Consider the following 16,585-nt stretch of genomic DNA (forward strand, 5'->3'; position numbering starts at 1 on the left):
TGGAACTGTTGCTGTCCTTGTCTTGTAATGTATGTTTAACCCTTTCATGTATGAATTATGAGAACCTTAATCAAGATGTTTTTTCCTGAGTGTTTTTGTTCCTCTCTAGGCATGAAAAAAACAATGCGACTGAAAATTTTCCTATGAACCTATTTTTCATGGAGTTGCAAAAATGTCCACTCAGCTGGGCCCCATAAGTTTAATTTTTGAAGCAAAGAAACATTTTTATTTTATTTTATTTTTCCTTTAACATGTACTTACTGATATAGTGGGTGAAAACTATGAAATAAAAACATTTTTACTGCTCCTAATCTGATGTTTTCTCACATGTTAACATACTCTAATACTAGTCACTACTCACTTCATGGAGATAATAGGCAAAAAAACCCCTTTTTTGTTAAAAAAAAAACAAAACAAAAACCCGGTTAAAGCTATACCTACCGATGTGGCATTTCTCACAGCACTTAGTAAAAATTTGAACATGAACAACCCGCCTCCCTCCAAAGCCCCGCCCGCTCATCCCAAGTCGTCAGAAATGGACGCATGGTCAGAGCCCCGTTCGGCACTATTTGACGCAGGGGGTACCCCTTCTGCGTCGGATTTCGACGCGGAGGGCAGCCTGATAGAACTGCATGTAAATCCCTCAGTGTCATTGAACTCTGATGCTCCCCTTCTCTTACCTGATGCGCGTGATGGGAGCAGAGGTGGAAGTGGAGGTTCGGTCCACTTCAGCGTGTCCGTGGACCCCTCCCTCAGTAATCAGATCCATCATCCACCTGCCGCGGCCCCTGTTCCGTCAGTAGACCCTGAATTTAAGGGTCTGGTCTGTGCAGCGCTGGGTCAGTGTCTTCAGCTGATGAGGTGCCCAGCACGCGCACTGTGAACGCACGGCCTCTGCGAATTTTCCGTGGACATTTGAGGTTTCATAGTCCATACATTTATCATCTTACATAATCCTACATTGTGTGACACCGAGTACATGTACCTGAATCAGTACTGCGGTCATAAAAGCTGAGCTTCCTGCAGACCTATCTGTTCAGTCCAGTACAAAAGACTTCCGGACTTTTATCTCCATGCTTCATTCATCAGACTCCTGTTTGTTCCCCTTAGTTGTTGTTTATGTTCATAAATCCGTTTAATCCCTTCCACATGTGCATTTGAGTTTTATCCATTCACATCCTAGACAGTAGACTGTGGTCAGTGACAGGAGGAGCAGCGCGAGTGAAGCGTCAGATTCAGAGGGACACATATCGGATGTGAGTCGGCGATAATGGATCGGATGCTGGACGGCAGTAATGGATGATTGACAGGAGGCTCAGCCAGGTTCGGCCAATTATTTCATTCGGACCGACTAAAATGATTGGTCAGACTTTTATCAGAACTATATGAGAATTAAACATTTTTGAGTTTCAAAACCTGGTGGATTTCTTTTATATTTTAGTTTGACACATGCTTATTAGGAGCATTTTAAGATGACAAAAGAAAAGTGTAAAAATGCCACATCATACGGTATAGCTTTAATTACATTCTAATAACAATAACAAGCAATTAATTTACACTCAAACATGTTACTGCACATCAGGTTGGTCAAGAACAGCAAAGTCACAGTAATGGTATGAATGGCAGTGTATGGGGTGATACATAAGTGTTTACTGTGTTGGCTGATATGGAACTAAAACAACAAAATTCATGAATATATAAGAGAACGGCTGTAGAATAGCTGTCCACTGTAATGACCGCGATGCATGAAAGGGTTAAATTACCCAAAATAGTCACTTGCTCGATAAAGGGTTAATGACTTAATCTCCCAAGAGCACACAGGTAAATACAGCGGAACATACAGGAGGAAGTAGTGTGTCATTGTACCATTTAATGTCACATTTATTCACTGGCATTTTCCACTTTTGCGCAGAACTGTGAATGCAGCACGGTACATTCAAGGTTGATGTGCATGTTTAATCATTCGGTTCTGGAAAGTGTCAGATAGTACGCCACTGTCTGTTTTTCTGCTTGGTGTTACAGCTGGTTTTTCATAGCTACTGTCAAAGCTACTACGAATTGCATTGTCACTCTGGCTTTCATGTGCAAACGAACCGCTGAATCTTCAAACTTCCTCTGCTCTTTGCACAATTTTCTTCAATTTTCTTTATCCTTTTTTTAATACCTCAGGGAGAGCTACTATATGTTCATGACACAGTGTCTGTGTGTGCTGACACCAGGGTGCAGTCAGAGCTTCGCCATATGAGAGGATTAGCCATGTACAAAAGACTGAGCGCAGAGAATCCGTACTGGCTTAGACTGTCCTCCAGACAAAACATGCAAACCACATCTTGAGAGCGGAAGACTGTAATGACTCGCCATCTTATTCAACTCTGGAGGGTGCATAGGTCAGCTACTAGTGCCCAGCATGCACTTTATTCTCCCATGATTACACCTTGTCTGCACGGACAGGGGGCTGAACGGATCAGGATGTGAGCCCACGGACTTTTAAGGAGGAGCTGCATGTGTTAGCTCCACGCCTGCTGGGTTCACATTCGCCAGCGGTGAACACAGGAGCAGAGGCCGGTCTCAATCAGCAGCACTGACGACCAGGAGGGCGGGGGGGGCTCGGTCAGCGGTGGCCGGTGGTACAGTACAATACGTGCAGAACGTGGTAAAAGACCAGCTGATTATTCTGGCTTTGGTCGATACCGGTTCAAACATTGTCCTGCGAATAATAAAAATAGGACCAGTGGCTCTGTAGCTCAGTGGTGTGTTCTATCAAGAATCAATAACAAGTTGAATTTGTAAGGTTGTCAGGTTCTGTCTCTGTTAGAGTCCTATGATGTGGATTCAGGAGATCAATGTCCCAATAGATGTGGGTGGTACTTTCACTGGAGGATAAAACAACAAATTAAATGAAAGTCCATATACGACATCCTATCAGTGCTCAACAGCAACTACGAGGGCTGTTCAATAAGTTCATGGCCTCACCCAGAAATACTGGTTGTTATAATACAGGATGTTACATTCTTTCGTGATGGGATAGTGATGCTTGAACATCGATGGACCAAGTGCATTGCTTTAAATGGAGATTATGTTGAAAAATAAAATATAAACTAGAAGCACTCGGAGAGCGCAGACCTCCGCCAAGGCTGATCAGTGGCCCCCCCCGTGGGCCCCCCCACCCCCGATCACCACCAAAATTTAATCATTTCTTCCTTATCCCATTTCCAACAAACCCTGAAAATTTCATCCAAATCTGTCCATAACTTTTTGAGTTATGTTGCACACTAATGGACAGACAAACAAACAGACAGACAAACAAACCCTGGCAAAGACATAACCTCCTTGGCGGAGGTAATTATCAGTCTGTGTTGTTCTGTTCTGGGTGAGGCCATGAACTTATTGAACGGCCCTCGTATATCAGTGTTTTTCAACCTTGGGGGTGGGACCCCATGTGGGGTCGCCTGGAGTTCAAATGGGGTCGCCTGAAATTTCTAGTAATTGCTAAAAATAATAATAATAAAAACAACTTACTAATAAAAAATATATGGCGATTAATATCTGTTTACAAATATGAGCGCAAAGCAGTTTGATCACTAAAAATTATGTATATTTGTAGACATTTGAAACACTATGATTTATGATTGATTGTACGTATGATAAGGTTAAATAAGTTATTTTCTGCTCTTCTAAGATGACGTATATTGCATGTCACGTGCTATTGTGGTCGGACACTGCATATAAAACACCTGTGTATTTTGTATTTGTGGATACTTGGAAATGTTTGACTCTTGATCATTTATAATTGATCATATGTTTGAAAAGTTTTAATAGACTTTTTTCTGTTATTCCAAAACGACGTACAACGCGGGTCACGTGTTGTGATTAGATGCTACATATAAAACACCTGTGTAAGTTTGTCTGTCCTCAGTCTGATGAAGGGCCTCGGTCCGAAACGTTACTAAATAAATGGTTTGGGAGCTCACAGGTTGTGCGGACCTTCCTTTATTTTTCCATGTTCTACTTTTTGCGATCCTGCACACCTCTAATTTTGGATGTGTGTGTCGTTTACCTTTTTTCACAATACCGGTTCAAACATTGTCCTGCGAACAATAAAAATAGGACCAGTGGCTCTGTAGCTCAGCGGCATGTTCTGTCAAGAATCACTAACAAGTTGAATTTGTAAGGTTGTCAGGTTCTGTCTCTGTTCGAGTCCTGTGGTGTGGATTCAGGAGATCAATGTCCCAACAGATGTGGGTGGTACTTTCCCTGGAGGATAAAACAACAAATTAAATGAAAGTCCATATACGACATCCTATCAGTGCTCAACAGTAACTATATTGATATCTGTAACCATCTAGATCAGGGGTGTCAAACTCATTTTCTTTCAGGGGCCACATTCAGCTCAATTTGATCTCCAGTGGGCCGGGACCAGTCAAATAATAACATAATATATATAAATAATGTCAACTCCAAACTTTTATCAATGTTTTAGAGCAAAAAAAGTTGATTTACAATATGAAAAAGTTTACATCTGCAAACTATCTTTTCAAAAGATGTGGATAACATGAACAAAGTGAAAAAATAAGTGTAATTTTAACAATATTATGCCTCAGTTTCTCATTTACACACGTACATTATAACGCACAGATCACAGTGGATCTACAAATACACAAAACATTTAATAGTAGGCAGAATCTTGTTGAAATTGTACTTACTTCTCTTAAATAATCTCTCAAATAATAGCATAATAGCCAATAAATAATGACAACTCCAAATTTTTTATATGGAAAAAATAACAAATTATGAAAACATTTACATTTTTACAAACTATCCAAGCAAAAAAGATGTGAATAACCTGAAAAAACTGAAAATTCTGAAGGAAAAATAAGAATAAATAATAAGAAAAATCTGATCAATATTATGCCTCAACTTATGATTTATACATGTGCATTACAGATCAGATCTACCAAGACACAAAACAGGCAGAATATTGTTAAAATTGCACTTATTTTTCTTTAGACATTTCAGGTTGTTCATATTTGTTCAGGTTATTGACGTTTTATTATTAAAGGATATCAGAATTTAATGTTCTTTCTAGTAAATCAAAGAGAAAAAAATGGTATTGCCATTACTTGTAAGCATGATGTTATGTTATTTTTTTCATGTGAAACCAAGAAGAAAATTTGGAGTCATTATTTCTAGGTTATTATGCTATTATTTTCGAGTTTGATGCCCTTGACTGTTAATATCTTCTGCACTTTGCAAATTCATCCTGCGGGCCAGATTGGAACCTTTGGTGGGCCGGTCAGGGGAGAAGAATGGAATGTGAAATATATGTGTTATTTCCCTTTAACTATATTTTGGGTTGCTTTGTATATTTTTACTATTTCTCTCAATGCTCCCCTGTTTGAGTATGTTTTGTTTATTTATTTATTTTGTCTTTACATACATAGTCATGTAAATGATGTAAAATGTTAAGATGATGCTGCCTGAAAAAATAATAATAAAAAGATAATTACAAAAAAAAAAAAAAAAAAAACCTCAGTAATTCCTCGCCTGGTCCATTTGGGTCCATTGTACTGACACCTCAGCCTCATATCTAACTGAAAGAAAAAAAACATCCAGCAAAACATGTAACGGTGCCATTACCCTTATTGATATAACGGAATAAAGACGATGACTGAGTGTGAAGCCGTGAGATTCCTCGCTGCCTCTGCCTGCGCTCTGATGTTCCCACCAGATAAACTGGAATACCAGATTAGGCGCCTTTAATTTAGAGATCACAAGGCTTTTCGTTCTTCATCTTGACAATCATTTTAGAGGATATGTGTGATTTATCCAATATGCAATTTATCCAATTTCCAACAACTAACATCTAAACCCAATTCAAATCCCTTTATTTATCATCGCACAGTCATGTGAAGCCCAGTGAACAAACTCATTTAGCATCGAGCTTTTCAACCAGTCTTGCATTTTTATGCAAATACGTATTTCATCCAAAGACCATAATACCCAGAAGACTTTTTCTTATGTCAGAGCTTTTCATAAGCGCTGACTGCAAACCCAACAGCTGACTACTCCTGTAACCCTCAAACACCTAAACAGCTGCCGGCGAAAAAAAACAAATGCCTGAACTCATTTACAATGTTTGATACTTTTTGTGAACCACTAATCCTAGCAATAGCATCGGAAATGACCCTTTTGGATGTTCACAGATTCTGTAGTTACCATGGAAAAGCCAACATCTTCAAAATTAGTCGGTTTTCCATTGGACATATGCGCAAAACTTTACCAATATTTACTAAATGTCGAAAAAACAGAAGTGTGTAATGTTGGTTTTTCCATTAAATCACAAATGCAATGATTTGTTTATTTATTATCACAAGATGACGCAAAAAGTCATTCCATAAACATGGTGACGAACATAAATATCGTGTTGGTTCACAGATATATTCATTCTTACCTCCGCCAAGGAACGGTGGAGGTTATGTTTTCATCGGGATTTTTTGTCTGTTAGCAGGATAACCCAAAAAGTTATGGACAGATTTTCATGAAATTTTAAGGAAATGTTGATACTGCTGCAAGGAAGAAATGGTTACATTTTGGTGGTGATCGGGGAGGGGGGGGGCTGATATGCCTTGGCAGAGGTCTGCGCTCTCCAAGTGCTTTTCTAGTTATTATGTATTGCCCCTCTATCTTGTACTAAATTTAAAAAAATGATTTGGTTTCCTGATGTGTCCACACATACCGCGCCATGTTTCTTTTAAAACTCTTCTTCGTTTGTTGTAATGCCCATCAACATCTTTTTTTTTTCTTATTCATGTGACTCTAGTTGTGGAAAAAGGTCTTTCCATTGCAGTTTTGTGTGATATACCAATTGCGCTACACCTGAAAAACTACCTCTTGCCAGTGCAAAAACTTTTAATCGAAAAATGAGAGTTTTGGTGAAATTGTTGTTTTTCCGTAAGGTAAATTTTTATGCGCAAGTTATATTTGAGCAATTTGAGGGCCAATGGAAAAGCAACTATTGACTCACCAGTAAAACCTATGTAGTTTGACAAAAGATCGTAATTATATATTGGCTGAAAAAGTCATTTTTTCTCAGTTTTTTTCTGATCTGATGTAATAACCTTTGAATTTACTCTGAACATCTATATGATCAGGAAATTAAATATAATAAAATGTCTCACAAAGTTTCACTGAAAAAGTTAAAAAAAAATGTTAAATGGTGATAAATCATTTATAAAAGGTTAAATGTAGAGAAAAATTCACAAAATAGTTGTAGGTCTTGAAGAGTTAATTCTAACTGGATACATGATCATACTTTTGATTATTAAGTTGTGATTTGCTGTGGCTAAAGTCTGTATCTATATTAGTTCTGCCCCCACATACTCTACATCAGGGGTGTCAAACATACAGCCCGTGGGCCAAAACCGGCCCACCAAAGGTTCCAGTGGTGGCCCATGGGATGAATTACAGAAGTGCAAAAATTACACTGAAGATATTAACAACCAAGGATGTTAAACTCATTTAAGTTCCAGACTCCAAAATATTAACAATATTTTGCCTATTGCTAAATGTTTTGTGCATTTGTGCATGTATAAAGGATAAGTTCAGGCATAATATTGTTAAAATTGCACTTAAAAAAAAAAAAGAAAGAAATTTCAGTTTTTTCTGTTTACTCATTTTTTTTGTGAAACATTTTTGTAATTTCATTGTACTTTTCTCATTATTCATAGCCTATTGTGCTATTAATTTACTGGTCCGGCCCACTTGAGATCAAATTGGGTTGAATGTGACCCCTCAACTAAAATGAGTTTGGCACCCCTGCTCGACATGAATATGTTTAGTTGTGTCCAACCCAGTGGAGAACAGTCATTGTACTTTGTAAAACTAACCTTGGCAGTGACTTGACATTTGTGCAGTAAGAAAGAAAAAGCCCAGTGAAAGTGCTGCATTTTCCATATTCACCACTAGACATTTATGGGTTCAGTGAATGAGTGTGTGTTGTGTTTTTCCCAGCAGAGCCATCTCGGAAATACACTCTAAAACATGCACTGACGCAAGCAATAATACTGTCAGGAAACAGGCTGAAGTCACATGAGCCTCACGCTGTCCATTTACAGCTTAAAACAGCCAATGATCCTTTTGTCCTTTCATTTTTTGGGTTTTTTTTTGTTATTGACCCGTTATAATGACAAATGTTCATGCTAATGTAAGTTTTCATTTGTTTTTCCACTATGAGCTGACAGTCACAGTTCTATTTTCAGACAGCAGAGCCAACTGCAGTCACTGCCTGTGGTTGGTTCTACATGATGGTATCCATGGCACCAACAGGCGAGGGTCATGAGCAGCAGCAAAATATCTCTAGATACAAGTGGATAGACCATAGGTGTCAAACTTATTGTAATTCAGGGGCCACATTTAGCCCAGTTTGACCTCAAGTGGGCCGGACCAGTAAAATGATAGCATAATAACTTATAAAAATCAACAACAATAAATTTTTATTTGTATTTTAGTGCAAAAGATAAAATTACAATACATATAAATGTTTACCTTAACAAACTGTCCTTAATCAAAAAATGTGATTAACCTGAAAATTCATGAACAACCTAAAATGTCTTAGGAAAATTAAGTGATTTTTAACCCTATAATGCGAAATGTATCATATTTCATACATGAGTTTCGAAGCCCTCTACGTGAGCAGTGTGATATTTTTTTTTCTTGAAAAACCTGATGTATACAATTAGATACATGCAATACACAGATAATCCACCAGGGGGGAGAAATTAATTCACCGGAGGCCTTTCCAGTGACACTACAAGACTGTCATTAATGAGGAAGGAGGCAGAACTTTGGCAGTTTTGAAAAGGAATTATCAATTTGTCAGACATGTTTGTGTTATATTATGTTTTTGTTTGTTCAAAAATAATAATATTTGAGCATTGAGACCTGATGTATCAAATATGATACAAAATTGAAACTCATACATGGAAATTGCTATTGGAAAAAAATGTTGGTTGTTCAGAAGGACCAATAAAGGCTCCGGTTTCAAAGAACTGGAATTTTCTGTCAGTGATTTAATGGTTCAGGCTTTACAGGGTTAACAATGTCGTGCCTCAGCTCATCATTTACAACTTACAGATGGCAGTGGATCTACAAATACACAAAACATTTACTATCAAGCATCTGGAACTGATAATTATAGCATGTAACTTTATGATCGATACAACTTGACTGTCTATGTTTCTTTGCAAATCCATCCTATGGGCCAGACTGGACCCCTTGGAGGACCGGTTTTGGCTCACGGACCATATGTTTGACACCACTGGAACAGACCAATAGCCAGTGTGTGAAAGGAAATATAACTGTAGATTAAACTTCTAACAAATGTAATGGACATATAACAGGAAGGGGTTTTAAGTGCATTAGTTTGTTTTACCTCAGAACGACCTTTCTGGTGTCATTACTCAGAAATAGGGTTGAAGTTTGACCTGTGGAGTTGAATTAATGAAGAATTCAGACCCAAGTATAGCATTTACAGTTTATGTAGACCACAGGGAAATGTTTTAAAATGCATAATTCCATTTAAAAAAACAAAATATCACTCCTTTAAGGAAACGTTGTAGATATAAACATTTTCATAATATAATTGGACTTTTTTCACTGTTCTTATTTTACTGGGCCAGTCCACTTGAGATCATTTTGGCCTCTATGTGTCGACACCCCTGCCTTAGAGAAAATACACCATTCAACTGCCTCCACATCGCTGTCATTGTACCAAACCCCATATTATATAAACACTACCAAATGTCTCGATCTAGGCCTTTATGGAAATCGGTTTGTCTGTGGGGGGGCAGACACATCTGTCAGAGAACATGACACATGAACTTTAAGATTCGTCTGGTTCCCAAGCTGCCAAATTTGGACTTTGACTGCCAAAATGTGTCTCCTCTGCTGGCTACTTTTTCCCAATGACTGACCTGCTTATGTGTCATTTTTTGACAAAGTTGTGCTGTCACGATGAGACAGAATGTGAAAAATATTCTCACTTCATAAATAGTAAGTTGGACAGAGCCTTAATAGACCTATGAATAGAGCGATGGATGGAAATTTCTAGAGCTATGCAGAATATTGGGTTATATTGAAACAGAAGTGCTGTGGTTTGTCATTCTAATTCTATAGCTTTGATGTGGAGGCTCTACAGATGGAAAAATGGTGAAAACATATCTATTATGTGCAAGTGCTGACGTTCAGCTTGAAGGTTGTTTGAGGGTGTTCGTAGGTGAATAGTGGAAAACTCAAAGGCTTTTTCATTCCAGATGGTACAGCAGAAAAGTACTGTACATTCTGGTGACCAAGGACTTTGTGAATATGACGTTGGTGACCGGCCGTGTCAGTCAGCTGGCCTCGCAAATGTTTCAGGTCCAGGACAAAGACACTGACCAGTTCTTCAAAGATGCATTTACATAAAGTTGTTCCAATGTCCAGGATCCTTCCAAACACTGAGTCAGTCCTTTGGAGTAATTTCAAGGATGCATATATGGATCCTTGGTGCTGTTTAACTACCCACATTCCTCTGTGTGGGGCTTCTGAAAATACAGCAAAATGAAAAAGAGCGAATACAAATAAATCTGTAAAAAAGAAGAATAAAGACCCAATCACTTTGTTGGTGAAAAAGATAAGATTTTATTGCTAACAATGCAGCAGCAACATACAACACACAAGTGCAAAGAAAAAAAAACAGGTAGGAAAAAAAACACAAGTAAAAAATGAAATATAAAAGAAAATGAGAAATTTGGTGTTTTTATAAATAGAGAATTAGAATTAAACATTTTTTAAACTTATTTTTAAATCTAATTATTAGGCGATCTTATTAGTCCAGACAGGTTTATTTACATTATGTCCTCTGGAGACCCACAAATGCATTTTTGTCCTCTGTAGGTGACAAGAGTTCTACAGCCTTACTTAAAACCTGCTGTCCACTGCAACAGACATTAAAAAAACAAACAAAACAAAGTTTCTGAAAGTACAGTTGCATCATGCTGTTTCTAATCAATCTAATCAATAGATAGATAGATAGATAGATAGATAGATAGATAGATAGATAGATAGATAGATAGATAGATAGATAGGAGCAGCAAAGAGGAGATTGGTTAGTTTGTTTGGTTACATCTCAAGTGATCTGTTTAAAAAACAAACAAACACCAAAACCAAGAAATAAGACCCACCAAATGAAGCAGTGGTGGACCAGAAACTCAAATTTTGTGTAAAGTTTCTGCTTTTGTCAAAGGAGTCTGGTGTTTGTCTTGCACAGCTGCTTTTAAAAGGTTAGTTTGGATTTTAAAGTGGGTTTTATGAAATATTTCACCAATCAGATGTCAGATAGATAGATAGATAGATAGATAGATAGATAGATAGATAGATAGATAGATAGATAGATAGATAGATGCACTTTATTTATCCCAAGCTGGAAAATTACAGTTAGTATAAAAAAAGCCAAAACTTTTACTTTCCTTGGTCTCTTGAGGATATAGAACAGCTCCCACACAAAGTTCAGTTTGTTCAGAAATAAATAAATGGAACCACCAGATAAACGGAAAAGAAAGTACAGAGCCAATTAAAAATGATAATAGAGTAATATAATTATAATAATTATAGAATGTTTAAAGTGATGAATAGAAGGAATACTAGTACTGAATTCACTAACAGTAAGTCATACAGTAATTAATTAAAGAATTAATAAACAGTTGCATCATAGACAAATGAGAAGTGCAGTGTTTTTGTTTGGATTGAAAATATCAGCCTTTGGGATAAATGTAAATGAAGTTTGCTTCCTGTGAAACAAACTTAATAGATGAACGCTGTTTCACCTTAATTATCATCCATGTGAATGTATTTTTTAGTTTCTATTAAATCTGATTAATGTGTAACTGATCCACTGACTTGTTATTAAGGACAGGAATCGATAAGAATTTAACTATTCCGATTCCATGATCAGTTTTACTTATTGATCCGATTCCTTATCGATTCTGTTATCAATTCTCATTGGGAGAGGGAATGAAAGAGTACAAACGGTTGTATTTGCATCAACTGTCTTTTATATTTCCATCTCTGCACAGAAAATATTACATATACAGTATGCACAAATAATAATAACAGATGACGCTGGGGGGGGGGCACCGTACAGTGAATCTGAAACATAAGACACTATGAATTCCTCTGTGTCTGCTGTGCACCACATTGTCCTCTCCCCTACCCACAGAAACTTTTTTTTTGAGGGGGCAGTTGAGGGGATGTTTGTTGACCTCCACCAGAACTGGGCCGGGCTGGGATTATGCCCTGGTGTTTGCTCTACCGCTAGACAAGCGTCACTAAGTTGAATATCAAATACATGACATTCCTGCAAATGAATTGCATGTTTTGTGGACAAATGAAGAAATGGAAGCTTTGTAAGTGTTACAGGTGGCCCTGGTGTCATCTTTCTGCGTGAAATATAGTCATAGTTTAGAGCGTTTCTTCCTCAACACCATGTTAGCTACTTTCTGAACCAAAACAATGCAGCGTGTGTGTGACGTCATCACGCATGCGCAACTAAGGCAGAATCGATAAGCAGAATTGTTAAGCAGGCAGGCAAACGATTCCAAAGAATTGAGTTAAATTGTTCTCAAAAAGAACCGGTTCTCGATTCCCATACCTACTTGTGATTGATTTGAGACTGATCTTGTTCGACTGATCCATTCATGTGGGAACTGATAAGAAAGAAAAGAAGGACTCTGGTCTGGGCTATGAAGAACGTGATGGAAAAAAAACAACAAAAAACCTGCCAAAATCCCTTAAAAGTCAGGGTCCGCATTCAGCCCAATTTGACCTCAAGGGGGTTGGATGAGAAAAATAATAGCATAATAACTTAGAAATAATGATAACTGCATATTTTCCTTTGTGTTTTAGTGCAAAAGCTAAAATTACAATATGTATAAATGTTTACCTTAAACTATCCTTAAACAAAAAATGTGACTAACCTGAAAATTCATGAATAACCTAAAATTTCTTTCAAAAAGTAAGTGAATTTTTAACAATATTATACCGCAGTTTATCATTTACACATGTACATTATAGCTTACCACCTTAATTATCATCATGTAAATGCATTTCTTAGTTTCTATTAAATCTGATTAATGTGTAACTGATCCACTGACTTGCGAAAATCAAATTACCAAAATCCCTTAAAAGTCAGGGGCCACATTCAGCCCAACCCCAAGAGGGTTGGATGAGAAAAATAATAGCATAATGATAACTACACAGTTTTGTTTGTGTTTTAGTGTAAAAGGTAAAATTACAATATGCATAAATGTTTACCTTAAATTATTCTTAAACAAAAAATGTGACCAACCTGAAAATTCATGAATAACCTACAATTTCTTTAAAAAAAAAAAAGTGAATTCTTAACAATATTTTGCCTCAGTTTATCATTTACACATGTACATTATAGCTTACCACCTTAATTATCTTCATGTAAATGTATTTTCTTAGTTTCTATTAAATCTGATTAATGTGTAACTGATCCACTGACTTGCGAAAATCAAATTACCAAAATCCCTTAAAAGTCAGGGGCCACATTCATCCCAATTTGACCTCAAGAGGGTTGGATGAGAAAAATAATAGCATAATGATAACTACACCGTTTTCTTTGTGTTTTAGTGCAAGAGCTAAAATTACAATATGTATAAACGCTTACCTTAAGTTATCCTTAAACAAAAAATGTGACTAACCTGAAAATTAATGAATAACCTAAAATTTCTTTTAAAAAAAAGTGAATTCTTAACAATATTTTGCCTCAGTTTATCATTTACACATGTACATTATAGCTTATCACCTTAATTATCATCATGTAAATGTATTTCTTAGTTTCTATTAAATCTGATTAATGTGTAACTGATCCACTGACTTGCGATTGATTTGATATTGATCTTATTTGACTGATCCATTCATGAGGGAACTGATAAGAAAAAAGGACTCTGGTGTTGGGCTATGAAGAATGTGACAACCAAAAAATACAAAACAAAAACTGCTAAAATCCCTTGAAACGGGAGTGAAGTGAGGAGGAGTTTGTGGGCCGTCGATGTCGGCCAATTATCGATTGCCAAAGATTTGCTGCAAACCGTTAAATGGAAGGGTTTTTGTTAACTTGCCTAATTACTTTCTGGAGGAAGGCTATAAAACCGTCTGCATTCCCTCTTCTGCTGGTGTGGGCGCACACCTTTAAATTAATGCTGAAAGCCGGAACATTAACCTCATTGTCATTGCCTCATTTGAGATCAGATCCAGCACAACAGTAAATGTAGGCTAGCGCTGTGTCAAACCTCTTGTTCGTGAATTATTTCTCTTACCACCTTCTCCTCTTTTTATTTTTTTTCCCACAGTGAACTTTGACCATTTCCAGATATTGCGAGCCATTGGGAAGGGGAGCTTCGGAAAGGTAATATAACCTCCATTTTTCTGACAGTGGGTGTGTGCGTGGCCTGTACTGTCAATTACCCACCATAGTCATTATCTCTGCTAAAGAATCAAGGAAAGGCCAAGCGCTGAAGAGATACATAGTGTTTTTCTGTTTTAACCCATAAAGACCCAAACGTCCACTGTCAGCCAAAACCATCTACTGATCTAAACTGTTTAATAACTGTTGATCCACGTATCCTATCAATACATGTAAATAATTAGTGTAAAAAATAGTTTGTCGTCTTTTCATAGTCATCAGATATGACCCATTTGGATGTTCAGAGGCTCTGTAGTTACCGTGGAAACACTGTCGTCTTCTACAACATTGATTCACCAGTGAGCTCCCATGTAGTTGGATCAATGACAGTGGATGGAGATGCTTGTTTATGTTCAATTAATGATATATTTGACTGAAAAAGTCACTTTTTCTTCAGTTTTTGATATATTAACCCCCAGTTTTAATCTGAGCTAATATAAACATCTACATGATCAGTAAATTACAGGGTGGGGAAGCAAAATTTACAATATTTTGAGGCAGGGATTGAAAGACAGTGTATGACCAATTAGTTTATTGAAAGTCATGAGAATTTATTTGCCACAAGAAAATTGACATAATAGAAAATGTTTTTATTCTATGTGTCCTCCTTCTTTCTCAATAACTGCCTTCACACGCTTCCTGAAACTTGCGCAAGTGTTCCTCAAATATTCGGGTGACAACTTCTCCCATTCTTCTTTAATAGTATCTTTCAGACTTTCTCGTAATAGTTTTGCTCATAGTCATTCTCTTCTTTCCATTATAAACAGTCTTTATGGACACTCCAACTATTTTTGAAATCTCCTTTGGTGTGACGAGTGCATTCAGCAAATCACACACTCTTTGACGTTTACTTTCCTGATTACTCATATGGGCAAAAGTTTGTGAAAAGGTATGGATAATAGTGTTAGGTATGATTATGACATCAATATATGTTTGGTTTCAAAACAATTGACGTAGTGCCTGCTGAGAAAAAACAACTAAATGTTCATTGTAAATTTTGCTTCCCCACCCTGTAAATATAGGAAAATACATGATTTACACTGAAAAATGTAAAATACAGATGATAATATTATAATAAATGGTGTTAAATCACTTAAGTAAAGGTTAAATAGAGAGAAAATTCATGGAGGCACTGGGTTTATGTTCAGTTAATGATAGATTTGACTAAAAAATTCACTCTTTCTTCAGCTTTCTCTGTTTTTGATAGAATAACCCTCAACTTTATAAATATCTATACATGATCAATGAATTAAATATAACAATTGATTTGATTTTCACTGAAAAACTATAAAATACAGAGGATAATATTATCATAAACGATGATAAATCGCTTAAGAAAAGTTAAATAGAAAGAAAAAAACTGTTTTGCAACTGTTTCAAAAATACCACTTGGTTTTTATGGGTTAACCCATAAAGACCCAGTGATACTCTGTGGCAGTTCCCAAATGGATTTTTCTCTATATTTAACCTTTCTTAAGTGATTTATCCCCATTTATAGTAATGTCATCATCTGTATTTTAAGTTTTTTCCTTGTTAATCATTTGTTTTCCTATATTTAATTCTCTGATCATATAGATGCTCATAAAAGCTTAGGGTTAATTCCAAACAGGAAAAAACAGGAAAAGTTACTTTTTTAGCAAAAATATCATTGACTAAACATAAAACAAGTGTCTCCATCTACTGTCATTTATCCAACTCCAAGGGTTTTTCTGGTGAATTAATGTTTTAGAAGATGACGGTGTTTCCATGGTAACTACAGAGCCTCTAAACGTCCAAATGGGTCATATCTGATGACCATGAAAAGATGAATAACTGTATTTTAACCCGATTATTTACATGTATTGATAGGATTAATGGATCAATAGATATTAAACTGTTTAGATCAGTAGATGCTTTTGGTCGATGGTTCATGTTTGGGTCTTTTTGGGTTAAAGAGCTGTAGGATTTGGAGGTAAAATCAGTTGGAGGAGAGTCACTTGTACTTTCCGTGTCGTGCCAGCTAACCTGTTGGGAGTTTTGACCCTTCGTCTCCATTTAATTACAGAGCTGCACAAAACTCTG

General features: G+C 36.7%; 1 protein-coding gene across 1 annotated transcript in view; it reads left to right on the forward strand.

The window, feature by feature from the left end:
• stk32c (serine/threonine kinase 32C) overlaps positions 1-16,585 on the forward strand; it is a 271,928-nt gene that overhangs the window by 77,398 nt on the left and 177,945 nt on the right. The window contains exon 2 of the mRNA XM_030156106.1: positions 14,412-14,467. Coding sequence (XP_030011966.1) covers positions 14,412-14,467 — 56 coding nt within the window. The remainder of the gene's footprint in view (positions 1-14,411; positions 14,468-16,585) is intronic.

The sequence above is a fragment of the Sphaeramia orbicularis genome, chromosome 15, assembly GCF_902148855.1.
Source record: "Sphaeramia orbicularis chromosome 15, fSphaOr1.1, whole genome shotgun sequence".
Taxonomy (NCBI): Eukaryota; Metazoa; Chordata; class Actinopteri; order Kurtiformes; family Apogonidae; genus Sphaeramia; species Sphaeramia orbicularis.